Below are 26432 nucleotides of genomic sequence, written 5' to 3'. Positions count from 1 at the left end.
AGTCATAATTGGTCTGTATGTTATGCATTATTCATAATATGCACAATTTGAAAATAAATTGCACAATAATAAAAAGTTTACAGTAAACTGATGTGTTATTCGAAATACTTTAAAATGCCATTTTCATTAGTATTTCAATTCAATCTATTTCTGCTGACAAAACCATATCTCCAGAGAATGAATTTGATGGAAGGGAATATCCTCTATTGCAAGAATTGAACTAATTTATTCAAATAGCAAGTGGAGGTGGACTCATAGAGACTTTTTCTGTGTTTCATACCACTTATGATATCAATTTTTCTATTTGTATGGTAAAAAGTGGCCTACCGAAAAGCAAGTGAACCCAATCTGTCTCGTTTTGGATGTTAGTTGAAATGCTTATCAACCCCGATAGATATTTTTTGTAAGAAAATAAAGTTTTATGAAGTTTTTCATTATTTGGATAAAATCACCCGAATCACTTTGCAGCTAAATTGGGACATTTCGATGATGTCACTGTTGATATGTGAAAAATGATCTTGTTGACGTGTGACACATTTCCACATGATTCGAAGAAATGACGTGTTCAAGCTAGTATATTCAGATTACAAAATGACTAGTTCAAATGTGAATAATGAATAATAAAACAAAGAAGGGATTTATATTTCTCTCAAATATAACAGTTTATTCGATTCTCTACTTTTTCATTGCCAATCAAAGTGTTAAGAATTCAGTTCAGTTTATTATAAAATCTTATTATTATTATTTTTTAAATATGGATTGGTTTAATTCCCTCAAAGCCGGCATCTCTTCTGGCGAAGCAGCAATTAAACGCATAAAAAGGATGGTTTTTGTTTTTGATTTGTTTTTCGTCGTAAGTGCGATTCCTATTGTGTGAAAAGGCCTTCATATTACATAAAAATGTTTTCTATCAATTTTGCAGCTTACTGGTTTTGTCATTTTTATTGTTGGCGCTGTTATCTATGTAGAAATTAACCGTTATCGAGGTTTTTTGGGTAAAAGAATGTGCATAAAGTATGAAACATTTGTGGGACACTTAAAAATTCATTCTGTTCATTAAAGGTGAACATTTTTGGTTGCTGCCAATAGGAACTTCAATTGTTGGTGGAATTGTATTTTTTGTTTCATTTCTATGTCTCTTTCCGAGATCAAAGAGAACTTGTATTTTGCTATACGTAAGTATTTGATAATAATCGAACAAAATCTTTATCATTCTCCTCAACCTTCTTTTAGTTTTTCGTGTTATTATGTGTGCTGTTTGTGTTCGAAATCATAGCAACCGCAGATATAATTAGTGAAAAATTTAAACTTAATCACACTTTAATCAATGGTTTCAATGAAAAGTTTAAGCATTACAAAAACAATGTGGAAATTTGGGATAATATTCAAGTTGAGGTACTATAAGCCGCTTTTCAATTACAATATTCTAAAACACCAAATTCTTTGAATATTTAAACATTAAAAAAATTCTCTTCGTAAAGATGAAATGCTGCGGAATCAATGGACCGGACGATTGGCATCAAAAAATACCACCGAGCTGCTGTCACGATCTATCACAGTCAAAAACGAATTGTACAAAATCAATGGCATGGCAATCTGGTTGTAAATTACCATTACTTGAATATTTGAATGCAAAAGCAATCATTTTGGCAAGTTTTAACTTCTCCATTGGATGTATTCAGGTAAATTTTATTAAAGAAACTTTAATACATCAAGTTTAAATGTGAATATTTCCTCCTAGATTATCGCCATAGGACTCGCATATTACTTATACAAAGTATTCCAAAATAGTTGTGGCGAACACATCGAAAGTTTATTTCATTGAAAAAAGTAAAACCAATTGACATTTGTTCTGGCATTTTTATTTAAATCCAAATTAATAATTAAGTAATCTGTTTATTGTGGTATATGAATTAATAAAAAGAAGTAACTCTTTATGATTTCACGAGTTTGAATCATAATTTATCTTTTACTTATCCCTTTAATGTTTCATTTGTTAAATGAACAATTTTTACGAATGAGAAGAATTATGATTATCATTTCGAACACAAACATTGTTATCAATACGATTGAAATCTGAAAATGAAGCAATCATTTCATATTACTCTTTTAATTGATTATCTGTTTGTTAACTTACTGTAAGAAATGAACTTGCATTTTCAAAAGCTAAGCCACAGCATCCAAAGGCGATGAGCAAAATAATGATGCCACTTATTATTAACAGCAGAGTTAAATATATTGATAAACGTGCCGCGATATAGTTATTACAGTTGAGATTGGAAAATATTAAAACATCAACCATTATAATTACAGAATGATCGTGAATATAACTTTTGTTACTATACAACAAACGAATGAGTTCGTAAGTATACTACAAATGAGAACTGTATCGTTTTTAAACAAACTTCGGCGATATATCTCTTTCCTATGAATTATGAATTTTCGTGGCAATTTTTGATCAGTTTACTAGGATTTTTCCAAAGAAAATATATTTATTTTAACATCTTTATTTGAACATTAAAAACGTTTCTTTTTCGATGAATTCACCTAAAAAATGGCATACACATCAAATGAAAAAAAATCCAATTTTCAGCTTGAGAATAATGGTATGGTTTGGAGTCCAAATTTTGGGCTAGTTTTTTTTTTCATTCTTTTCATTGATGATCTTGTCTACTTCATGAGATATAATTTTTTTTTTTACCTAGACTTGTACAGGTGCTAATAGAATTGACGTAACTATGTGTTTACTGAAAAATATTGCAAATTCACAACATTGTTTCTTATTAAAATAATAAAGAATCCCATTTCAACCTAGAAACTGTTACAAACAAATTAGCTTTACGTTCATACTAGGCGGCAAGTATGTTTGAAAAGATGAAATATATTAATTACCTTTGGAAAAAGCCAAACAAAGTAGTATTATATTTTTAAAAAAAGAGAGAAATTTATTGAGTACTTGCCGGTTACAAGAATACTATTTTGTGTGTATCACAATTCAGAATTTACATACGTAGAAAATTCGCTGGATATTCAATTATTGACGCAACGACACATTTACAATGTTATAAAAACAAACATGATTATTTATTTTATACATAATAAGTACAATTTCGAAGAATATATAAAGCGTCAATAAACGATTATCCTTAGTTACGTCCCAAAAACGGTGACACGAGAACAAAATTTAGTTTTTTTTTTAACTGAAACAATGAAGACCGTTTCATTTTTGGTATTTTTATTGGCTTTGATGTTGGATCAGGTGAGTTTAATTCAAAGTCATTAGGTGCTATCGTCATCAAAATTATTTAAAGGAGTACATTTTTCCTATCGCAAGATAATTTTACATTTACATTTTGAGTATGATCGAAACATGGAAATGGTTAAATTCACCATTGAATTACGTTTAATTATAGTCATTCAGGGCTGTAATTTTCACTCTGTCAGTGCACGCACACATTCTATGTGCGTCGCACACAATGCTTGTATTTTGCATGTGCGCGCACACTTAGTCACAAGTTTGACATTTTTTGCGGTTGGCAAATTTGTAACTAAGTGTGCGTGCACATTCAAAATACAAGCACTGTGTGCGACGCACATTGAGTGTGAGTGTGCACACTTCTGTGTGCGTGCACTGACAGAGTGAAAATAACAGCCCTGTAGTCATTTCAAACTATATCAATTATTTTTTTCTTATTCGCTTGACATTATTTTCATCGTATAGATCTGCATCAATGGCGTAATGGCCGTTACATTTTCGGAGGTAATTGATATATTTGATTTCAAAGCGAAGTTAGCTTACGGTGTAGGAACAGATTGGAAAGCTGTACTGAGTCCATACTTTTCACTTTGCACACCAAAATCAACAACTACAGTTCAAACTAGCTTGAAACCGTTCATTGATTTGAACTTAAAAGGACAAATAGATCCAATCAAGTTACGTAAAGATGCCGCTGCCTGGGTAAATCAAAATATGAATGCCATTTACATCGATAGTGACAATCTCACTGCCACATGCTTTGAAATAGCTGCACATCTTAATGTTGAAACAACTATTTTATCCCATCTTTCACAAAAAGATGAAGATAATTATAAAAAATGGCTGTATGAAGTCCTTGGGCCTGCCGACGTTAAAGTAGTTTCAGATGCCTTAGGTGTAATGCGATCAAAGTATACAACCACGTTCATGACATTTGCAACGGAACTGCAGAAGGTTGACAACATGAAGAGTGATTTTAAGAAGAAAATGGATGCGTTGTGCGCTTCAATTACTAGTTTGTCCCGTATCGCTGTTAATGCAGACATATCGCGGGCTAAATTCAAAGAAGTAAGAATCGCTATTGCAGTTTTCAAAAAGTGTCAGGACAAGATTTTGGGGCATATTAAAACTGCTAACATGGCCTTGCATGGCTTTTACAACAAACGTGATTTGTTCGTAAGAGTTTTGATTGGAAAAGCTACCATTCAATAAAATCATTGCATTTAGGAAAAAAAACATCACATATATTTGTTAATTAATAAAAATATAGAATAAATAAATGATGCTTTTTACCGATGCTATTTTCTGTACTTTCTGAATATTTGAGTTAATTTTTTCATCAAAACCCGGCTGGAGTGTTTCATTTCGATTAGTTTGGATTGATTAGCTTACTCGTCCTAGTTCTTTACTTACCTAAATGCATATCGGCTTGTAGTAAGTAAGCAAATAAGCAATGAAACATGAGGTTGCTTCCATCTTCACACAAGATTAATAAAAAATATGTTGAAATTTTATCGTCTTGAATTTTATTGAAATACAATAATTCATAAATCATTTCTACTTGGAACAACCGACACCTTGAACGCGTGCAATGTCTTTATTAATATCTTTAATATCATTCTCATATCCTTGTTCAACCTTTTGCAAATATTCATTCAAATCAGATGATTTGTTAATTGAATTTATTCTGGAAATGACTCCAGGAATCTGTGATGATAATTTTTCGACAGATCCTCTAACACGATCGGCTACAGATGGTAGTTCAGCAAATTGTTTCCACACTCGCGAATTGGATGGTGTAAGTTTCTTTAACATTGTTCCTTTTGTGCAGCATTTTTTACCATTTTCATATGCTTTCTCCAACCCTGGCACCACAGAAGACGTAATATTTCTAATTTTGTTATGAAATTTCGTCAGTTTAGTTTGATCAGCCTTATAAGCGTTTTGATCAATCACGAGTTTAAGCTCATTCAATTGAACAGATAATAATTCAAATTGTAATTTTGTGGGGCTCAAACTCAATGAAGAACAATCTAAGTCAGCTAAATGAGCTTGTTCGACGTTTTTCAATCTCTCAGAAGATCCACCCGATTCAATATTTATTTTCATAACTGATTTCCGCAATTTTTCATACTCATCGTGTTTCTTCATACAGTTTATAAACGGTGAATGAGTCTAGTATTTAAAAAAAAGATGTAAATTTGCTGAAGAAGAAAATGAAATTTATTAGTGGAATAATTACTACTTACGGCAATTGCCAAAACACCAATAGTTAAGAGAAGAATTAAAGCAGACATTTCGCTTGAAAATTACAAAAAATTGTGTCTATTGTGTAAAATTAAAAAGAGTTTATAAAAATTCTGAAGAATACGAATTTTGGTTGTCGTAAGCTTTTGATGAACAGTTGTATAATTTTTTATGAAGTGACGTAAATTACTGGATCGTATTACAGCACAGGAATTCATTGTGAAATGTGTATGGCAAAACGTGGATGAAATGCAAATAATCAATAATAATTATCTATTGAGCAAAACAAGAATGAAATGTCATAAATTACTCATCAACATACTCATAAGTGAGTGAAAAGTGTTCAATTTACATCAACAAAACAGATCAATAATTTACAGTAATTAACATTTGTTTGTTTTTGCTTTGTTCAGATATTGGAGAACAAGAAAAATGTCGTCCAACTGTTCAGATGAACAGCCAGACCCACGGGAATGGTCTGTACAAACTCAGAAGCTATTTGAAATCGAAATCGAGAATTTTTCTCAAGTGGTTTGATGAAAATGATAGTACACTAATTTTCATAGCGGTACAGTTGATCTAAGTGATGGTAAACTATATAATAATAATTGATCGCATATCAAAGCGAAACCAGACGTTTTTTTCTTCATTTTTAAACTCAAAATAAGAGTTTTCATGCTTTAATAATCAGTGATGATTTTTTCCTATCTGAATAGCGCTAGCTATTCGCAGCGTCTGTACAGCGTTGCTGCCCAGCTGAATCGAAGCGGTTGCCGCACGCGTTTTGTACCACACAACATATTGTCATATAGTCTAAGTAACCAGTGAGCTCACAGAGTATGATACACTAATACCATAGTCAGTATACAAACGCATGTCGAATAGAGAACGAAAGCGAACATATATGCTCTGTGTGGTACAAACGAAGTGTGTTGCGTGTGCGGCATCCGCTACGATTCAGCATCTGGGCAGCAATGCTGTACAGGCGCTGCGAATAGGTAGCGTCAAAATGTCACTCATTTTGGTGTTAACACGAAACCAAAGCATGGCAGTAGTGACAGTTGGGCAACGCAGCATTGAATAATGGCACAAATTCGTGCTCAATAATGGCACAAATTTGTACCAGCAACCCATAGGGTTGCTATAGTTCATCTGGCAACCGATGCGAGCGCTTCGGTCGATTTTTGTCACTGCCGTGCTTTGCACGAAACAAATCACGATATTATTGTATACAATTTGATGAATATTGGGCGAATTTAAATAGCATTTTTGGCGGCTCAGTTGATAACTAGGGGACGGAAACCATTAGCTAGTTTTTTATATTTCAAGTAAAAACTAGGAAAATTAGAAAAAAACTAGCAAAAACTAGAAAAATTAGCAAAAATTATTTGATCCGCCATCTTGATATTCTGCCATGATTTGGTGACTAAATCAATTTTACAAGTCGACTATTGAAAGAAACAAGTACTTTATGCACGATTTTGTGTTAAAAAAGAATAATTAAACTAATTTTCACTATTATAAGTGTATATTTATTCAAAACACATAAAAATATGTCTGAACAACAAAACGTCAAAATACTTCATTGTGTCAGTACAATCATTTGATTGTCATTTGACAGAACAAAAAACTAGAAAACTAGCAATTTCATAAAGGAATATTAGCATTATTAGATTATTCAAGCAATAAACTAGAAAAACTAGCATTGGTTTCTCTCCCCTAGGTTGATAATGTACAATCATTGTGTAATGATTAGATAATGTATATTCATTAGACGCAATCCTTTCTTTTAGGTACAATAAAGTCATTCGAAAAATTATAAACATTGGGAAAATGTTATCATAGTAGTTACTTTTAACGAGATAGTTCAATGACAAAACAAAAGTGTTACATATTTGTCGACTCTAAAACAGTTACTATCCGGAATTTAAAACACTCAAATGTATCATCATCATTATAAGCGAATTTGATGGTTGCTATATATCGTTATCAATACAATTTCAAAATAGGTTTTTATATGATTGTATAACTATTTATTACCATAACCATTTTTATTTCATCACATTTTGTAGTATATTTACTCCATAGAATTACATGCAATATTAAAATGTCCCAGGTTCATTTGTTGAACTACACACAAGAGATAAACCTAAGAAATTATCTTAGGATTCCTATTAAAAAAAATGAATTTGTAAGGTTTTCTTATGAAATCGCAATGTTTTAACAGGAATCCTAATAAATTAACGCGCCCAAAGGTCAAATCCAGCTTTACTGTATTGAAACAAAACATGTTTTATTATTTAAAGATTTCCTGATAAAATGTTCCACATATTATAAGGAAACCTTACAAATTAATATTTTAATAGGAATCCTTAAATGATCTCTCAGGTTTATTTCTTGTGAGTAAGATCAAGCTAACTAAACTATGCCACTTCGATGGTCCACGGTACTCGTATATGTTTGTCTATGGGTGATTGTGTCTATAATCTATAACTAGTTAGCTACTGTGTCACTATTTGTGAATCTTATTATTGGAAAAATTCATTTTTATGTGAATATCTCCTTCATATATACTGAAAACGAGCCAAATCATCGAACATATCTATTACTTTTTGGTTATATGCTTTTCTCGATTCGGCTGCTACTTGGAAACAATTTTTGTTGCTGGCCTCATTGTCAATATCGGGAAGTTTATCTGGATCTGAGCCAAGTATTGGGAGTAGTAGTGCTCCAACATATATACTGTAGACGCCAATTTTTCGTAATTGATCCAAAACTCTTTCAAATGGGAAAAGCGTTTGTGGATCTGAACCAAGCCTAACCGAAAAAATCAAAGGATATTTTAAACTGAGAATAATTTTCAAAGTTCTAATGTAACCATACCTGCGTACTAAGTCCGAGAGACTCTCATGGTAAATTCGTAGGAATTCCTCATAATGCTGGTTTCGCAACTCTGTGCTTATCGAACAGAACAAATACAAAATCAAATCAATGACAGGCGAAGCGTAACGTGTAAACTGGAAATCGAATAGTTGAATTTCGATTGGCTTCCCTTGTTCATCTTTACAAAACATTGTATTATTAGTTGTCAAATCACCATGACAAATGACCGCATACGGTTCAGCTGCTTCGCTTGAAATCATCCGTAATATGTTCGAAAAATGATCTCTACCTGCAGCGTTGTTAAATTTTTCCAACAAATCCGAACGTTTTTCCATTTCCAAGATATCTGTTAATCGTTTAAGAGCATCCAAATAAAACGAACTATATCCTGAATCAATCATAGTCCAATATTGTTCAAACGCAAGGTTTGCCAATTCTTTGAATTTCTCTGGCTGTTGATCTTTCAACGCAAAGGAAACGGCGTGAAATTTCCCGAGAGCTTTCAACATGAGCGACATGTGATCAAATGTGACTGGCTCTTTGCGAACGTCGATCATTTCAAATTTTCTTCTAAGCAAGTCCTCAAGAAACAGAGACTCGGAAAGATCGTCACTTATACTGGAATAACATTTGGGATATTCATTGAATCCGTTCTCTTTTGGATCAACTCCTTTTGACAATTGAAACCCGTGAAAATACGATAAAACCTACAAGTAAATGTTCAAGTTTCTGTTGACCCGATTGTATTGCAAATAGTTATTTGTAATTAAACTTACCTTATCATACATATCGATTTCACGCAAAAAAATGTGTCGCGATCTCAACTTCTCTCGTCGCATCAAGTTCCTTGGAGCCATTTTTAGAATCAATGATGATGTTTGACTTTTATTTTCAGAGTCGTTGGCATCTTCGTAAAAAATTCGATATATTTCACCCATAAAATTGGCACCTTTTATTTGGAAAACAACATATCAGCATTTTTTTCCTTTTTAAGAAGAATTCATTTCTTACCCTTCTTAGAACCAGGCTCAAAACTCAGTTTGATATTGTCCAAACTTGACTGACTTTTCAGGACTTTCATAAGACCAGTTTTGATGCGTTCTCCCAAAATTTCATCTATGTTTGGAACTTCATTGTTTAGCGTCATCTAAGACAAAATATAAAATCAAATCGTTCTAAATTGTACTAACTAATTGATTTGTGAAGGTTTGTCGTACCTTTGGTACAACACATCCGATTTTGGTTTTAAAAAAACGAAAATGTTGTATGAAAATCTACGTGAAAACAAATGGAATAGCAAAAAAAGGTGGTTCACCATGTAGTCGGTAGTATGAAATATTTGTTTTATTTTTTTTCTAACTTTTGAAAATTAAAGTGTATAAACACAGGAACAGTATCGTAAACTGCAGTATGTTATAATTCAATAAAATAAAAACTGCACCATTAATTTGAGTTCACAAATTAAAATTTATAATTTTATTTGAGTTAATATACAAAACACAAATTACAAGTCTGAATGAATTTCAGTACGGTCTCACCGTCCATAGTCAGCAACATGACTAAAACATCAAAAAAATGCTTTCAGACTTATAATTTGTATTTAGTTTATTAACTTAAATAAGATTATAAATTTAAATTTGTGAACTCAAATTAATGGTGCAGTCTTTATTTTATTGAATTCCAACTTTTGTGTCTTGGGAGCTAGTCTAATAAGTTATTATAAATAACAAATACAACGTTCATTAAGCTATCTGCATCAGGACAATGTAAAAAATATATATATATATTTTTGAAATAATGACAACACTGAAATGAAATTATAAAACGATAACGTTTTGATAAAAAGAGAAAAATTGAAGAAGAAATGTCGTGATTTGAATTTTGAATCTGAATAAAAAATTTAATTTTATAAGTCGTAAATTCTAAACGTGATATAATAGTTTTTTCTATACTAAATTTTTCAAATTATAAATCGTAAATTCTAAACGTGATATAATAGTTTTTTATATAGTAAATTTTTCAAATTATACATCGCAAATTCTAAACGTGATATAATAGTTTTTTCTATAGTAAATTTTTCAAATTATATGTCGTAAATTCTAAACGTGATATAATAGTTTTTTATATAGTAAATTTTTCAAATTATACATCGCAAATTCTAAACGTGATATAATAGTTTTTTATATAGTAAATTTTTCAAATTATGTATCGCAAATTCTAAACGTGATATAATAGTTTTTTATATAGTAAATTTTTCAAATTATATGTCGTAAATTCTAAACGTGATATAATAGTTGTTTTCTATAGTAAATTTTTCAAATTATATATCGCAAATTCTAAACGTGATATAATAGTTTTTTCTATAGTAAATTTTTCAAATTATATATCGCAAATTCTAAACGTGATATAATAGTTTTTTCTATAGTAAATTTTTCAAATTATGTATCGCAAATTCTAAACGTAATATAATAGTTTTTTCTATAGTAAATTTTTCAAATTATATATCGTAAATTCTAAACGTGATATAATAGTTTTTTCTATAGTAAATTTTTAATTTTATACGTCGCAAAATCTTAAAACGATATAATAGTTTTTTCTATAGTAAATTTTTCAAAAAAAAATAATTTTATACGTCGCAAATTCTAAACGCGATATAATAGTTTCTTCTATAGTAAATTTTTCAAAAAAAAAAAAAAAATTATGGCTAAGCCTGGGTACTAAAAGTCAAGATTGAAAGTTATGCAAATGAGTGGAGACACTGAGAAGCCAGTGGGAGTGCTCTCTAAGAAGTTAAAACCTTCGAGAGTTTGAAAAAATGTTGAAAATTGTCGAACAAAAACAAAACAAAAATCATTCCTTGATGTGATTGGACGCTGGATTAATGAATAAACCACCCAACATCAAATTAACTTAATGAATTAAACTTCAGAATAAGAAATGTCAACAATTCGAACTGAAATAAAAATGCAGACAAAAAATAGAATAACATGTTTTTAACTGAAAATTGAAACTTGTTGATCTGTCTTGTCAAATCCAAAATGAATCAGATGTTTCATCCATCATCCAATATTTCTATATACTAATCGAATACTTCACATGAAATGTCAACTTATTTATTTATCCATAAAATATAACTCATCCATGGATAAACTAACATCTATTCCATCCATGGATGCACTATAACTCTCCTCTATCCAAGTGGATCTCTCTCTTTCTTTTCTTCATGAATAAATTTGTGATGGATGGTGGATGTAACTTATCCATTAAAAAACATCCATGGATATTACTTATCCAGTCCTTTTAAAAACAAAATCTATCCATGGATGAATGGATGTTGGATAATGGGGACCATTGACAGTGAGCCTGGTTTTTGACTGAATAGGGAATGTGAGTCGAGAAGGTGTGCATAGAGTTGCTGTATGAATATACATCTCCAAAATATGTACAGTATTTTAACAGCGCGTTCATGAATGCCATTCATAACGCAAAAAATTACCTTTTATTAATATTTTTGTTCAGCCGTGCGTTTACATAAGTATTTTATTTCCAAAATGTCAAGTGTATCTAGTGGATTGAATATCAACGGAATATCGAGCAATGAATTAAAAAGTGAGCTTTTAAATCTGGTAGAAAAGCGGTAAAATACAGTTAAAAATGTCAAACTTGATTCAAAGAAGGGTACCTTACTATTTCATTGGATTAATGATTCAACAATAAGAGTTATTTTTTTTTTAAATCAAAGGTGACATGACATACCGTATTTTATATCCAAACGAAGATAACACGAAATGTTCATTAATTTCGAAGATTGCTCCAAGGACTTTAATGCGCAGAGAAAAAATTCGATTGCATAGTTTATTTCAGTGCGAAATTGTAATGTACGATTAGGTAGGTCTCACGCATTCACGTTCTGTAACCAATTCATATAATTTGGTTTTATCATTTTTTCTATCTTTTTTTTTATCACTGCTGAGCTCAGCGAATACTCTCATAGTTGATCGAGCCAATTACATACGATCACTTGATGATATTATGATGATACCTGTCCCTTTGATAAAAGCCCTTTGAAAATTTCAAGCCATAATTTATTGCTGCAATATCCGATCTTTTCAAAATAACAACTTTCTGGTTGTTCACAATTTACGTTGTGCATTAAGCATAATTCCAAACAATGAAAATCACAGTGAGCTTTAAACATAAATCATTTTAATTAAGCCAATTAAAGCCGATTCTATTCTATTTATTGGTAAGTATTTATCAATCAATTAATAATTGATTTTAAATGGTATTTCAATGTCAAAACTTTGATTCATTATTTCATTTCTGAGCGATTTTCGACATTCCACTCTATTTACAAACTATTTTTGGAACCACTGTTTGTTCAACGCTCTATGCTTATAATAGTGTTTTTCCATCAAAATTTCATTGTAGTGAATATCGACTACTTTTGCATGGATTCAGCTTGTTATTATTGCATACTTTTCACTCCAGACGCCCTTGAAAATAAGACTAATAAAATTAATTAGGTGAAAAGTCCAAATTGTTTTCCGACATTGCTTAAAATAACATCAATTGAACACAAATTGAAGGGAACATCGATGGAAAATTGAGCGGCGAAGAAAATAAAGAATGTGGTGAATGTGAAATGCTCATATAGAAGTACGAAATATCATATTTCAGAAGTAGGTTCATTTAGTGCAAAAAAGCCTTAGTAGTGATTCTCATATTTCCCGAAATTGGATTAGAAACAGGTTTTTTCCAATATACACATATTTACTGTAATTTAAATCTTCCGCGGCACAATGATTCCTTTGACATGGGTTAGCCGAATTTTTTGAATCAACTTCCTGGAATAATGTGGCAAAAATTAAGCATAATTTTTTTTTTAAATAAACTTTATTGCAGTGCATAATTTGAAAAAAATACAGAAAACCGTGCAATCAACGAAATAGTAAATAATGAACCATTTCAAATATATTCCAATCGAACCATATCAATAATAATTTCTCGCAAACGTTGATTATATCTTTTGTTCGATTCGATAGACAAAAAAATGGAGGCGTCAAGTTCTTTTTTATTACCGACAACATCTTCTGAAATTTCATCCAAATTTATTTCTTGTGCACTATCTTTCATTATAATTGGAAGCATTACTGTAGCCAAAATCAAACCGACTTTTCCCAAACTATGGAAATGTTCCAACATCAATTTGTATGGAAATAGTGTTTCTGGGTCTGATCCTAACCTGTAATGAGAGAAATCATTAGATTCTGTTCAGGGGTAACCTTATTTCATATTATCGTTAATGAGCATACAACTCTTTATTACTTACTTTGTGATGTGTTTAGACAAAGTTTCGTGATAAGTTTTCAGGAAATCATCATAGTGAGCATCTCTCAATTCTTTTGTTGTGCAGAAGAATATGAAATAAACAATGTCAATGATCGGTGATACATGTCGTGCAATTTGCCAATCAATCAGGCGAATATCGATCGGCTTTCCATTGTTATCATATTTATACATCACATTATTTTGCCAAGTATCGCCATGTGCTATCACTGCGGCATCCCTTCCTGTTTCAAAACAATCGGCTGTTACATCCATTGGATGCTGTTGAAGAAGTTTCTTCACTTTTTCCAGCAAATGGGCATCTTCATCGCCAGATACTACATTCGAAAGATCTTCGGATTGTTTTAAAAAGTAGTCTCTCAACATTGAATCTCGGCAAAAGAAAATTTCATCTAAATTCGATGAAAGTTCTTTGAACTTTTCGGGTTGTTGATCTTTCAATGCAAATGAAATTGCATGATATTTGGCCAATAATTTCATCATCAGATATACATGATCTGCTTTAACCTCTTCGGTGTATCGATCAATCATTTTAAAGCCACTCACGCTCAAATCTTCGAGCAAAACACATTCATCAAGTTCGATATCAACAGTGCGAAAACATTTTGGATACTCAGTGAAACCATTTTCATCGACGATTACACCTTTTGATTCTTCAAATTCACGAAAATATGGCAACACCTCATTGTACAAATAAATTTCCCGCAAAAAGCAAGGTCGCGACATGAATTGCTCTCGACGCGCTACATTCTGTGGCGCAACTTTGAGAATTAGCTTTGAAATGGAATTCACTCCATTTTCAATTTTTTTTTCTTTACAAAATGACACTCGATAAACGACGCCGATGAAATTATTGTCGCCCGACTGTGACGCTGAACTCACATTAATTTTATAGTTGTTGCTTTTTAACTCATTTTCGACCGTTTCACGAACCGTCGTGCGAATCAACTCACTTGAAATTTCACTTAATTCCGACTCAACCATTGTACTGTTTGATCGTGTATGTGTGTGTGCGAGTGTTCGAACCGAATTTCTTTTTGCAATAGCTTACACTATCTCGATCAGCGCTTGATTTATTGGACAGTGTTTCTTTTTATTTTTAGCCACACACACACCACTCATAAATCTTATTTATTTCCAAATCATTCGTTGTATACGTGTTATTTTAATGAATTATAAGTTTCTCTGTTGTTGTCATTGAAAATGTAATACAAATTTGCAAATATGCAAATATCAATATGAACAAACGGATTATTAGCTTGTGAGTGTGGGATCGTTAAAAAGTTGCAATTATTACACACAAGAAATGAACAACTCAAATCTAGTCGTTGTGTGCACAAGTAATAATTTGCGAAATCACCGTTTCTCAATTGATTTATCAAAGATGTTTTTGGTTCAACCGAAATGCCATTAATTCTAATGTGACCGGTTTAGAGGCTGTTTAAATACTGAGTAGTTCTGATTCGAACAAATCAGTTATATTGCGCATGCCACGCACCACCAATTCACTTGTACGTCATTAATTGGCATTTTTTTTGTGTGCAAACAATTGAAGTATAAAGTTTAAGAGATATGAGATTAAATCCAAATGATTGGCAATTAAACTTACATTCCAGACAGTCAATTGAAGGACACTCACAAACTACAAGATTTATAAATTAGACCAATAAAATTAGTTCAGAAAAGCCGAAATGAATGCGCTTATCGAACAAAACTGACCAAACTGAGGCTTACTAAGCTGACCGCAAGTATTAGAATAGATTTGAATATTGCGTGTGTTCTATTTCTCCATTCGTCAATGTTGTTGGTCACAGTGTTAGTTAATAATAGTGATGTCACGTGCAAAGACATTTCAATAAAATTCAATCTGGTCAATTGTATACTTTGTACATGTATTGAGTAACTATGACATCTTTTCGTGACAGCTATAAAAGCGCAGCTATCCAACCACATTCGGAAATCTATAAAAAATATCTTTTATTTTTATTTGTCAGCAATATTATATCATTTCTGTGACTTTGCTTCAGTTTATGCAAGAAAAAAATATAAAATTGCTTTATAGTCGTGATTTCAACAAATTGAAAATGTACGTTGTCATTATCATAGTTATCGCGACAACGATTTTATCATTTTTGTTTTGATTGGTGATCAGAGTAATATTAGCTTAAAGGTGAAAATGATCGCGTACTTCAGAAGCGTTCATTGTTGACGAATACTATTTAGGAAAGGGAGTAAAAGATTTTCAAAAATTTGGCATCAACTAAGATATGTGATAACAAAAAAACTGCGCAGTTTTAATTTTTTGTTACATATCAAGGCTAAACGATATCATTTCGAGCACAAAGAGTTCCTGAATAATAAATTTTTTATAGATCAGCTCCATGTCAATCATTAATATGTACTCTTGATTCCAATTTGAAAACAAATTATAAACCATGATGCTAAGTATCATTTTTTAAATTGTGAATTCAGCAGCTTATAGAAGTGCTGCCGTCAGGAAGCTCTAATAGTTTTAATCAAATGAAATACTTGTTTTGTGTTTCAACTGAATCTAGTTATCGACATTTATTTGCTATTTTAAACGTTCATAACCCATTCGAACCATATCAAAAACAACGCCTCTTATACGCTTGTTGAACTTATCGTTTGAATTGTCTGAAATAAAGCCAGTAAATGCTTCCGTGTTGCTATTATTTTTCATAGAATTGGCAGCCTCATCTAAGTCAACGCCACATTCTTTATCACTCGTTAATATTGGAAGTACTTGCAATGCTGTTATCAAACCGTAATTTCCACATTTCCGAAAATACGCATTCAGAAAGTCTATTTTCCATATAAAATACATGCCGCTGCGTGCACGTAGCAATGTTGGATGCTGTACGTTATCATCAAATAACGTCTTTAATCTATATCATCAACACTCTTTGCTAGATTATCAATATATATAAAAATTTACACCTACTTCGATAATTTTGCTGGGGATGTTTACTGGTGAGTAACAACAACAAAAAATGTAAAGTCATCATCGTTTGTCATTCATTTTACATATTATTTTTATTATTCCATTTCAAATTATTGACAATTTATAACAACCTTCACGGGTCAAATAATAATGTTTGATATTCGTGTTAAATTTTGATAAGATTTTTTTTTTTTTTTTGAATAATTAGTTATGATAATGTCATCCGTTTACTTCACTTCCGTCTTGGTTTAAAATGTATTGTATTAACCGGTTCTAACTGAAAATAGCAAATACCCAGGAAGTAACAGACTACATCTATTTGTTTTCTTATTTTTCTATACATAATGATATTACTGGTAAATTTTAAAAGTTATTTTGAGAAAGCAAAATCGTTCTATAGCAGAAATTTCAAGAAAGAGTCGTTTTTTCGTTAACTATACTTTTCTTCCGCTATGTGGAGTTAATTTTGTCTGAAAAATATGAATTTGATGAAATTGGGAATTCTTCTATTGTGAGGTTTTCTGCCATTGGAAGTTTCCGTTGTAGAGAAGTTCTACTGTATGTATGGTTATAATAGGTTGTTCGTTTAAAATGCTTCAATTTGTGTTTTGTAGATCGTCCATTGATTGATGGATTGGGTTCATATGTATTCCAATTCAATCATATCGATAACAACGTCACGAAGTCGTGCATAGTATTCATTGCGTGAATTGGCTGTAGCGAAGAGATTTTCGTCCAATTCTTTTCCCCGTTTCACATCCTCTGCAAGTTCATCAAAATTAATTTGATTTCCATCATCCGATGTCATAATTGGCAGCAACGCGGTGGATAAAATCAATCCGAATTTGGCGAATTTACGGCAATGTTCCAATAACATTGTGAATGGAAAGAGTTTATCTGGATTTGAGCCCAACCTAAAATAGAAACATTAGCGTTATTATATTAAGATTTATTTCAAGAATTTTTCAAGTTAAATTAATTCTTTGCTTACCTTCGCATATGTGTACTTAAGTTGACGTGATAAACGTTGAGCATTTCTTCATAGTAATTGTCACGTAGTTCTTTTGTCGTACAGCAAAATAAAAAGTAAATGATATCAATGATTGGGGATGAATGACGCGTAGTTTGCCAATCAATAAGTGCCATTTGAACTGGTTTTCCATTTCGATCATGTCGGAACATGATATTATTTTGCCAAGCGTCTCCGTGCGAGATTACAGTAGCCCCATCCGCTGCATTCAAGTCAAGACAATCAACAGCAATATCGAGAACATCTTTCTCATAAAATTTATACACTTTGTCGAATAATTCAGTATCTTCTTCACTTGATACCGAATTGAAAACATGTTCCGATTGTTTATTGAAAAAATCTCTTAATTTATCATCATCTTTTCGAATGAGAATTTCATCCAAATTCGATGTAAGCTCTTTAAATACTTGCGGCTCTTGATCTTTGAGCGCAAATGAAATGGCATGAAATTTACCCAATGTCTTCATTACCAAACGAACGTGATCAGGGGTTAAATCTGCATGGTGTCGATCGATCACGGTGAAATTACGAACCGTTAAATCTTCAAGCAAAAGACATTCATTGATGTCAACATCTACGGTTTTATAACATTTTGGGTATTCATCGAAGTGATAAGCACCCTTCAACTGTTCAAATTTACGTAAAATCGGCAACACCTGTGAAAAAAACGTGAAAATTTTAATTTATTCGCCATTGATAAATATGAAATTCCAAAACATTACCTTATTATATGCATAAATTTCCCGAACAAATGCTGGCCGAGTGAGAAATTGAATGCGATGGACTGCATTTCGTGGAGCAACTTTCAGGATTAATTGTCGTGGAATTGAATATTTTCCATATTCAATTTCATCATTTCTGGCAAAAACTACCCGATAAATAATGCCAACGATGTTATTTTCGTCAGCTCTTGATGCCGGAATTATACTGAATTTGAAGTTCGTCGTCTTTAAAGCATTTTCAATCGTTTTGAAAAGAGTCGAACGAATTTCTTTACTTGAAATATCTGAGAACTCAACCATATTTACGTTTTTTAAACAATATTTTCAAATGAAATTGTTAACAACAAAAGTTTAGCTATTTAAAAAAAAAACACACTTCCAAAAAGGATTATAGCCGAACTGAACTGATCGAAATGTAACAAGCAAGTGATGACCAAAGAAGCAAACGAGTGACTAGTTAGCAGGTATATTGTAATAGAAGCTAATTACTGTTTGAACTGTCACCAACGGTAAAGTACTGTTTCCGAAAAACTTGCGGTAGAAATGTCTATGTTATGTTTTTTTATCTGCGTTTGTTGGCAACCCTTTGACGCTCCTTGGGAAATGTCGAACTTTGACCATTATATACGATACCTTACATCTTTGCACATTTCTTAAATGACATTTCTAACTAATTAGTCTGCTGAGAGTCAAAGTTCAAGTTTCTCTCAACCAAAATGAATTTGGTTTTTGAATTTTTATAAAAAATATGACAATTTTCTCACATTGCACGAGATATGAATATGATAAATTGCTTGAAGATATGCATGAGATTGAATTATAAACATTTTATACTATACATTGTATAGCGACATCAAAAATCAATTGATAAATAACCATAAATCAGCTCACTTAATGTCCACTAACGCAAACAACATTAAATGTTCAATTGTCTACTCTCATTCTTAATTATGCGATGCGATTGATTTATTGAAAATACACTGCAGCCAGAAAGTTTGGGTACGATTAACAAAATTCATACAAATGACTGTTTTTCACACGTGTCGCGGACCATGAAGGAGTCATTTCCGATAGATGGTCTATTCAGACAAAATTTAAATCATAGTATCGACTACATTTTATCTGAAGACATCAACTCTCAGAAGTGATTCCATCATAAAATTTTATTGATTGAAAGCGCAGATACTCAGAAAAATCCATTTTTTCATATAAAAAAACATTTTTCAGGAGATTGCAATTTTGAATACCAAAAAAACAGTTATTGTCTTCAGATGAAATGCAGTCCATACTGTGATTTACATTTCGTCTGAATAGACCATCTATCGGAAATGGCTCCTTCATGATCCGCGACACCTGTGAAAAACGGCACTTTGTATGAATATCGTTAATCGTACCTAAACTTTCTAACGGCAGTGTATATAAAGACTAATTTATGTTAATTTATTGAAATCTTGATTTATTTGTTTTCACATTATTGTCTGATTGCATAAACTAAACTATTCTAAAAATGTTTGCGTGGATTTATTAATTGCAAATCGCAATTTGCGATGAACAGCTTTTAGTAATTGAAATCATAAACAATATTTATTACATTCATTTGCATGGATGGGATGTAAGTTTAGTTCCTCGTGTAACCGTCAAAGTTTTCTATTCTTCATATTAAAAATATTTATTTTTGCTGTAAATTTATGAATTAATATGAAAACAGAAGTATCGAGCATGTCAATGTAGCACTCAAAATCCTATTCACAATGAATGAATGTGTAAAATTGCACCGAAAATTATAATCTGTTTTAAAAAAGTGTGAAAAATTGAGAATCATATGATTCGCATTTTTTTTTAGTAAAATAGCAATTTATGTCACGTCATCTTAAAATATCCGTATCATTATCATAGTCTACGGTGCAAGCGTAGTGACAAATATAACACCGTGTGTATTATTAGCACACCTAGCTTTATACAAAACAGAAAAAACCTTGAAACCATAAAAGCGATTTTGTGATCGTTATGGCATAACGTCATATACAACAAATGTGCTACTATGGGATCAATGAACTTCGGAATGAATACAAAACTGTTTACAAAATGTGCTTAAATCCTAAAATAACATATGTTAATGGAATAAATCGTTTTAACAAGCGCCAATCTAAGTTGTGTTTTGTAAAATGTTGCAAACAACAAAATCACAAAAAACAAGTGTAACTTATTCCATTTCAAATGATCAATTTAAACAACAACATTTGAATTTGTTTGCAAATAATTCAAACGTAACCCAAGCGAATCATATCAGCAACAACGTCTCGCATACGTTTGTTGAATTTATTTCGCGAATTCACTGAGATAAAGTAATCATCAAATGCGTCCGTATCGTGCTTTTCTGCCATTGAATTGGCAGCCTCATCTAAATCAATACCATTTCCACTTTCCATTGTTATCATAGGGAGTAGAACGGCTGCCATAATCAAACCATATTTTCCACATTTCCGAAAATGTTCCTGCATCAATGGAAATGGAAAGAGTTTTTCTGGATCCGAACCCAATCTTACAGAGAGCGATAGAAAAAAGGAAATTAAAAATGGCATAAGAGCCAACGTGGAAATAGATCGCATACCTTCGAATGTGTGCTGATAAACTGTCATGATATGCCTTCAGAAAGTCGTCATAATGTGCGTCTCGTAATTCTTTTGTGGTGCAACAGAACATAAAGTAAACAATGTCAATGATTGGAGATGAGTGGCGCGATATTTGCCAATCTAAAAAGCATGCCTCTTTTGGTTTCTTATTCATGTCATATCCGAACATGATGTTATTTTGCCAGGAATCACCGTACGATATCACTGAAGCTGACCCTGTCATTTCAAGATTAAGGCAGTCGGCAGCAATATCAATTGAATGTCTCTCAAAAAGTTTCTTCATTTTGGCCAATAGCTCAACATCCTCTTCATTGCCTAATACTTTAAAAATACTCTCGGTAAATTTCTCATAATACATTCGAAACATGGGATCGTCCGGATCTATGAACATTTCTTTCAATTTTGAAGCGAGCTCATGAAATTTTTCCGGCTTTTGATCTTTCAATGCAAATGAAATTGCATGAAATTTACCCAACGTGCTCATGACCAAATAAACATGATCGGCAGTAACTTCTTCACTATAACGATCAATGATACTTAAATCACGTGCACTTAAATCTTCAAGTAAAACACATTCACTTGGCTCATCGTCAATAGTTTTAAAACACTTCGGATATTCACTGAAACAATCTGCAGCGGCAGTTACACCTTTGCTCCCTTCAAATTGACGAAAAGATGGCAAAACCTATGGCAAAAATATTCGTTTTTTATTTATTTATTTTCATTTCGGATAAAAACAAACAAAAATTTCACCTCATTGTACATATAAATTTCCTGCAGAAATAAATTTCGTGATCGAAACTGAGTTCGGCGCGTAACATTTTGTGGAGCAACTTTGACAATCAGTTTTGATGATGAATTCGTGTCATCGGTCTTATTAAATGATACTCGGTAAACAACGCCAACAAAGTTATTTTCTCCTTCTTTCGATGCTGAACTTACAGTCACTTCATAGTTTTTTGTATTTAGCTTTGCTTCGATAAGTTCACAAATTGTATCGCGAATCAATTGAGTGGGAATTTGCGATAGATCCGATTTCTCCATATTTTTCGAAGAAAATCAAATTTCAAACAATATTTGTTATATATAGAATTCAAAAACGTAATAAAAATCAACTGATCACTAGGGCAGCCAATAGAATACTGTTTGATCACTTGTGTGCGCGCAATCGTTATTAAGTGGGAGAATAGCGAGTTTTATCTAATAATTTTTTTGTCAGATTCTATCAACAACTGCAATAGATTATTATCAATTACAAGCACTGGCTACTTGAATAAAACTAAATCGCATTTTGTCGCCCGAGAATGTATTTGATGCGCAATCAACCTACTGCTATGTTATTGTAATTTTAGATGACCTTGCTTTTATTCATTCATTTGATGTGCATGTGTTCATACAACCTTCGGACTAATTTATTGAAAATCTCTTTCTAGTTGTATAGTTTGAATAATAACTCAACCACACTTCACAGTCGCTTTCGTTAAAAGCACGTCATCCAATTTTGCACGTGAGTTGCAGTGAATATTACGTTAGAGGAGAGTATGCATTCAGCAGCTATAGCCGAATATACGGCGGAGAGTAAAACTCTCCGAACGTCATACTCAATAGATATACACTTCTATATTGTACATATATAAATGATCTGAAAACTATCTTATTTTGTGGAGACCAGATCGTGAAACACGATAGAGTGAAAAACATAGCATCAATCGAATTCAATCCCGACTTTTTCCTACGAATATTTAAAATCGAGTTTTTTTTGTTCCTGTTTTGATTTGTATGAATTTAATAAGAATAAAAAGAAAAAAGTCATTTAAATCGCTTCAATACCGAAAACAATCATTTTTATCTCTCAGTTCCAAAATTCAAAATTGATCATATACGAAGCAACATGTGAATGAAAAATATTTCCATGCACATTTAAAAAATGAACATCTGCGAATTTTCTTTCCATCTTAAAAAAAAAACAAACAGTTTTGATATTTTGTAAATTTGTTGTTATCTAAATTGAGAGAATTGGAAATGAGAATCAGAAAATGTTTTGTGTTTCTTTACTATTTACAGAGCCAGTTTTTCTGTTATGAATTTCCGGCGCGAATCAAGATGAAATTTCCTGCAAACTTGTAGAGACGAACTTGAAGAACACGATAGAAGCCAAAAAGAACCGCAATTTAGAAAAAATTAGCAATCTTTTATCACATCGCGACTATATGAACGAATCTTTTCCTACGAATATTTAAAATCTAGTTGTTTTTGTTCTTCATTTGATTTTTATGAATTTAATATGAATAAAAAGAAAAAAGTCATTTAAATCGCTTCAATACCGAACAAAAATTTTTATCTCTCAGTTCTCAAATTCAAAATTGCTCATATATGAACATCTGTTCAAACAAAAATCAGTTGATTTGAGTGCTGTTGCATTGACATATAGTCTATATCGCTTGCTCTTTTCTAACGCAGTGAGCGTCGTTCAACGTCATACGCTGTCCTTGTCATTCTTCCACTCTTTTGGTTAAACCAGAAAGGAGCAAGCGCTATAGACTACATGTCAATGCAACAGCACTCAAATCAACTGATTTTTGTTCTAAAATAATTTTTAAGCCGTCACGCTCTTAAAATATTATTTACAACGTGTTTTTTTTATTCGACAACAATTTTTTAACAAAAAATAACGTGACGCTTTTTTTTAACGTTAAATGGACGTGTACACCGTCATTCGTTTTTATATGAGGGGTGGTTGAGTATAATTTGTACTTTTATTTCCCTAATTTGGGGCATAGCGAATGGACAAGCAGCAGTAGCAGCAGCTTCATTTAGTAAGTCCAACATTTGCATAAGCTTCTTCATTCAAATAATTAAAAGTGACATTTTGACGTTGATTTTCAGTTATTGCGAATATTCCAAACGTCTGTTGGCTTTATGGAATTTTTAAGGTAATGCCAGCTACTGACAGTAGCCTACTGTAGTTATTTTTATGAAATTGTAAAATTCAATACATTTATTTTCTTTTAATAGAATGAATCGGCCTTTATGCTCCTAACCGTTGGGTTAAGAGCAGTATGTTATTCAGCGCTGAATAAAAACATACTCTCCTCTCGATATTTTTAATAGATATTTTGTATTTCATACAACCTTCGGAACAATTTATTGAAAATCTCTTTCTGGTTGTATTATTTTGAGTAATAACTCAACGAAATTTCACAGTCGCTTTCATTAAATCCACGTCATTCAATATTACACGTGAGTTGCAGTGAATATTTCGTTAAAAGAAAGTATGCAACAGCTATAGCCGGCCCGAATCAAAATGAAATATATAGACGAACAAAATAGAAGCCAAACAGCATGTAAAAATACTGGGTAAAAATTGTCGTCCTGATATGGAAGAAAATCCCCTTTTTTGCAACACAAGAGCACATGTGAGTCATACTAATGCATTCATTGTTACAATGTTATCGGTGAGCCACTTTATAACAGATAAAGATAAAATAAAGTCATTGTAAATGATGTGATACGAAAAAAGTGTGTGAAGTATGCACAACTATTACAATGGTTACTATATTTGTATTGGCTCGCATTGGCTCTATTTAATTAAAATGTTGTCTACAATACTTGGGTTCGAAATGATTCATTTTTACTGGAAAAGATTATATTTTATCTAGTACTCTTTTGCGAAAAATAAGATATGATTATAAGTATGTGTACAATAACAATACAATAGCTTTGAAATGCATTGGGCAATTTGAGTTTATTACTTACTATGCAGTCGATCAATTTACTTGAACTGCGAAAGAAATAATTTTTTTATGTCGTTTTCAATTTTTCAATAAAGCAATATTTTAAAGCTAAAAAATGAATATTCCAACCGTACTTCAGTGCTGTTGTTGTATTAATTTGAGACTTGGTGGATTAATAATCGGTTGGTTGGGTTTAATTGTTTGTTGTATTTCCCTGATTGGGGGCCTATTAAATGGACAAGGAGCAGCAGCAGCTTCATATAGTAAGTTTAACATTTGCATAAGCTTTTTCATTCAAATTATTAAAAGTCAAATTTTTGGCGTTGATTTTCAGTTCTTCCGATTATTCTATATGCCTCTATGGAATTTTTAAGGTAATATTAGCTATTTTAGTTATTTTTTGGAAATTGTAAAATTCAATGCATTCATTTTTTTTATTTCAATAGAATAAATCACCCTTTATGCTCCCAATCGTTATTATAAATGGACTAGGGCTCATTTTTGTGTACTTATGGCCAATTCTGTATTTAATTCTTGTATTGGACAGCTCTGAAAAAGTAAATATTGATGGTGGACAAATCGCAGGTCTTATTATTGGTTATTGCATGTTTGCAGGTTAGTTCAAGAGTCCAAAAAAACCGTTGATATTTAAATTCTTTAATAAATATTTTTTCTCACAGTTTTGTTTACCTACTGGTTTATCGTACTACGTTCCATCTACGGAAAAATCAAAGACGACGGATCAGCTACAAACACAAGACATACATCGCCAGCTTGAATGAAAAAATAATAAATTTGTTTGCCATATTAAATTTCAATTCGATAAAATTATAATCAAATCCTGAACGAAATTTAATTTAAGGTGTAAGTGTGAAGATGATTTTTGGTTCGTTCGAAATTAAAGCATATATTTGAAAATGATCAAAATAATTCGAGTTTTTTTTTAACTTTCAATTCCATTAAGCCAAAGTTATTTAAAAAAGAAAATCGCGACCTAAATTTAATTCCACATTCGTTTATTCATGGTAGTTGAGTATACGCTCCATAATAAATGATAAATCATGACAACAAAATTGCGACAAGTGTGGTAACATGATGAAATATTCCTTTCAATACTATCTGAAAGAACAATTGTTGATAAATAAAAGCATTTCCTGGCAATAATTAACAAAGAACATGAACACACTAATGAAATATGACTGAGAATTACATTCAAAAATGTGAGTCATCCTTCTATAAAGCGAATCATACATATGAAAAAAGCTCCACAATGATTACAAAGATAAAATAATAAACGATAATTAAAATCTTTGTTATAATAACATTTTAATCCAAAATTCAATATTTATCAAGATTCACTTTCACATTTTAATCATGGTATTATCAGTGAAACTCAGTCTTATTTTCCTGTATACGTTTGGTGTCAGAATACCATTTTAACTGATGATGTAAGCTTTAATAAAAACTATGATCAAATATTATTTATTCTTGATAAAACAAAACTGAAATATATTGACAAAACGACGATTTGAAAGTCAACAAAATTCAAACGTTCAGATTATTTGAATGAAAATGAGTCATTTGTACATTTTCCCTCTAACTTTTACTTTTGCAAA

General features: G+C 31.6%; 7 protein-coding genes and 1 long non-coding RNA gene across 8 annotated transcripts; 3 read left to right on the top strand and 5 right to left on the bottom strand.

Moving 5' to 3' along the window:
* The first annotated feature begins 777 nt into the window (after window positions 1-777).
* Window positions 778-1845, top strand: LOC116343439 (leukocyte surface antigen CD53-like). The gene is made up of 6 exons (XM_031771486.1): window positions 778-853; window positions 923-995; window positions 1063-1175; window positions 1234-1395; window positions 1482-1682; window positions 1742-1845. Exons 1-6 carry the CDS (start codon window positions 824-826, stop codon window positions 1823-1825), a joined length of 663 nt encoding a protein of 220 aa, XP_031627346.1. The 5' UTR covers window positions 778-823; the 3' UTR covers window positions 1826-1845.
* A 1318-nt stretch (window positions 1846-3163) lies between these two features.
* On the top strand, window positions 3164-4575 carry LOC116343367. Its single transcript, XM_031771389.1, has 2 exons — window positions 3164-3259; window positions 3722-4575. Exons 1-2 carry the CDS (start codon window positions 3209-3211, stop codon window positions 4466-4468), a joined length of 798 nt encoding a protein of 265 aa, XP_031627249.1. The 5' UTR covers window positions 3164-3208; the 3' UTR covers window positions 4469-4575.
* Window positions 4576-4759: 184 nt separating this feature from the next.
* LOC116343399 lies at window positions 4760-5645 on the bottom strand. Its single transcript, XM_031771421.1, has 2 exons — window positions 5506-5645; window positions 4760-5431 (listed from the first exon to the last, which is right to left on the bottom strand). The coding sequence occupies exons 1-2, from the start codon at window positions 5551-5553 to the stop codon at window positions 4814-4816; spliced, it is 666 nt and encodes a 221-aa protein (XP_031627281.1). The 5' UTR covers window positions 5554-5645; the 3' UTR covers window positions 4760-4813.
* Window positions 5646-7564: 1919 nt separating this feature from the next.
* Window positions 7565-15564, bottom strand: LOC116343429. The gene is made up of 7 exons (XM_031771473.1): window positions 15455-15564; window positions 15345-15377; window positions 9604-9660; window positions 9398-9533; window positions 9163-9335; window positions 8387-9093; window positions 7565-8320 (listed from the first exon to the last, which is right to left on the bottom strand). The coding sequence occupies exons 4-7, from the start codon at window positions 9531-9533 to the stop codon at window positions 8068-8070; spliced, it is 1269 nt and encodes a 422-aa protein (XP_031627333.1). The 5' UTR covers window positions 9604-9660; window positions 15345-15377; window positions 15455-15564; the 3' UTR covers window positions 7565-8067.
* LOC116343426 lies at window positions 12639-15213 on the bottom strand. The gene is made up of 2 exons (XM_031771469.1): window positions 13719-15213; window positions 12639-13631 (listed from the first exon to the last, which is right to left on the bottom strand). The coding sequence occupies exons 1-2, from the start codon at window positions 14717-14719 to the stop codon at window positions 13355-13357; spliced, it is 1278 nt and encodes a 425-aa protein (XP_031627329.1). The 5' UTR covers window positions 14720-15213; the 3' UTR covers window positions 12639-13354.
* A 1253-nt stretch (window positions 15565-16817) lies between the features above and the next one.
* LOC116343428 lies at window positions 16818-19776 on the bottom strand. Its single transcript, XM_031771471.1, has 3 exons — window positions 18450-19776; window positions 17689-18383; window positions 16818-17611 (listed from the first exon to the last, which is right to left on the bottom strand). The coding sequence occupies exons 1-3, from the start codon at window positions 18747-18749 to the stop codon at window positions 17338-17340; spliced, it is 1269 nt and encodes a 422-aa protein (XP_031627331.1). The 5' UTR covers window positions 18750-19776; the 3' UTR covers window positions 16818-17337.
* Window positions 19777-19884: 108 nt separating this feature from the next.
* On the bottom strand, window positions 19885-22251 carry LOC116343427. The gene is made up of 3 exons (XM_031771470.1): window positions 21836-22251; window positions 21061-21767; window positions 19885-20990 (listed from the first exon to the last, which is right to left on the bottom strand). The coding sequence occupies exons 1-3, from the start codon at window positions 22124-22126 to the stop codon at window positions 20711-20713; spliced, it is 1278 nt and encodes a 425-aa protein (XP_031627330.1). The 5' UTR covers window positions 22127-22251; the 3' UTR covers window positions 19885-20710.
* Window positions 22252-24823: 2572 nt separating this feature from the next.
* On the top strand, window positions 24824-25722 carry LOC116343431. The gene is made up of 4 exons (XR_004201330.1): window positions 24824-25079; window positions 25151-25190; window positions 25263-25431; window positions 25497-25722. It is a non-coding gene; the product is annotated as an uncharacterized LOC116343431 (long non-coding RNA).
* Window positions 25723-26432: the final 710 nt, after the last annotated feature.

This window comes from Contarinia nasturtii, unplaced genomic scaffold, assembly GCF_009176525.2.
Source record: "Contarinia nasturtii isolate CC-2019 unplaced genomic scaffold, AAFC_CNas_1.1 Cnas_scaffold_993, whole genome shotgun sequence".
Lineage (NCBI taxonomy): Eukaryota > Metazoa > Arthropoda > Insecta > Diptera > Cecidomyiidae > Contarinia > Contarinia nasturtii.
Note: the sequence above shows the minus strand (reverse complement) of the source record. Positions and strands in the feature narration are given on the sequence as shown.

Coding starts and splice junctions, on each gene's coding strand:
- LOC116343439 (XM_031771486.1), top strand. CDS start 824: ATGGTTTTTGTTTTTGATTTGTTTTTCGTC. Junction 854..922: donor TTTTTGATTTGTTTTTCGTC/GTAAGTGCGATT, acceptor TCAATTTTGCAG/CTTACTGGTTTTGTCATTTT. Junction 1,396..1,481: donor GGGATAATATTCAAGTTGAG/GTACTATAAGCC, acceptor CTCTTCGTAAAG/ATGAAATGCTGCGGAATCAA.
- LOC116343367 (XM_031771389.1), top strand. CDS start 3,209: ATGAAGACCGTTTCATTTTTGGTATTTTTATTGGCTTTGATGTTGGAT. Junction 3,260..3,721: donor TGGCTTTGATGTTGGATCAG/GTGAGTTTAATT, acceptor TTCATCGTATAG/ATCTGCATCAATGGCGTAAT.
- LOC116343399 (XM_031771421.1), bottom strand. CDS start 5,553: ATGTCTGCTTTAATTCTTCTCTTAACTATTGGTGTTTTGGCAATTGCC. Junction 5,432..5,505: donor TTGGTGTTTTGGCAATTGCC/GTAAGTAGTAAT, acceptor TTTAAATACTAG/ACTCATTCACCGTTTATAAA.
- LOC116343429 (XM_031771473.1), bottom strand. CDS start 9,533: ATGACGCTAAACAATGAAGTTCCAAACATAGATGAAATTTTGGGAGAA. Junction 9,094..9,162: donor AAATCGATATGTATGATAAG/GTAAGTTTAATT, acceptor ATTTACTTGTAG/GTTTTATCGTATTTTCACGG. Junction 8,321..8,386: donor CTCTCGGACTTAGTACGCAG/GTATGGTTACAT, acceptor TTTTTCGGTTAG/GCTTGGTTCAGATCCACAAA.
- LOC116343426 (XM_031771469.1), bottom strand. CDS start 14,719: ATGGTTGAGTCGGAATTAAGTGAAATTTCAAGTGAGTTGATTCGCACG. Junction 13,632..13,718: donor TTGTCTAAACACATCACAAA/GTAAGTAATAAA, acceptor CTCTCATTACAG/GTTAGGATCAGACCCAGAAA.
- LOC116343428 (XM_031771471.1), bottom strand. CDS start 18,749: ATGGTTGAGTTCTCAGATATTTCAAGTAAAGAAATTCGTTCGACTCTT. Junction 18,384..18,449: donor AAATTTATGCATATAATAAG/GTAATGTTTTGG, acceptor TTTTTTTCACAG/GTGTTGCCGATTTTACGTAA. Junction 17,612..17,688: donor TTAAGTACACATATGCGAAG/GTAAGCAAAGAA, acceptor TTTCTATTTTAG/GTTGGGCTCAAATCCAGATA.
- LOC116343427 (XM_031771470.1), bottom strand. CDS start 22,126: ATGGAGAAATCGGATCTATCGCAAATTCCCACTCAATTGATTCGCGAT. Junction 21,768..21,835: donor AAATTTATATGTACAATGAG/GTGAAATTTTTG, acceptor TTTTTGCCATAG/GTTTTGCCATCTTTTCGTCA. Junction 20,991..21,060: donor TTATCAGCACACATTCGAAG/GTATGCGATCTA, acceptor GCTCTCTGTAAG/ATTGGGTTCGGATCCAGAAA.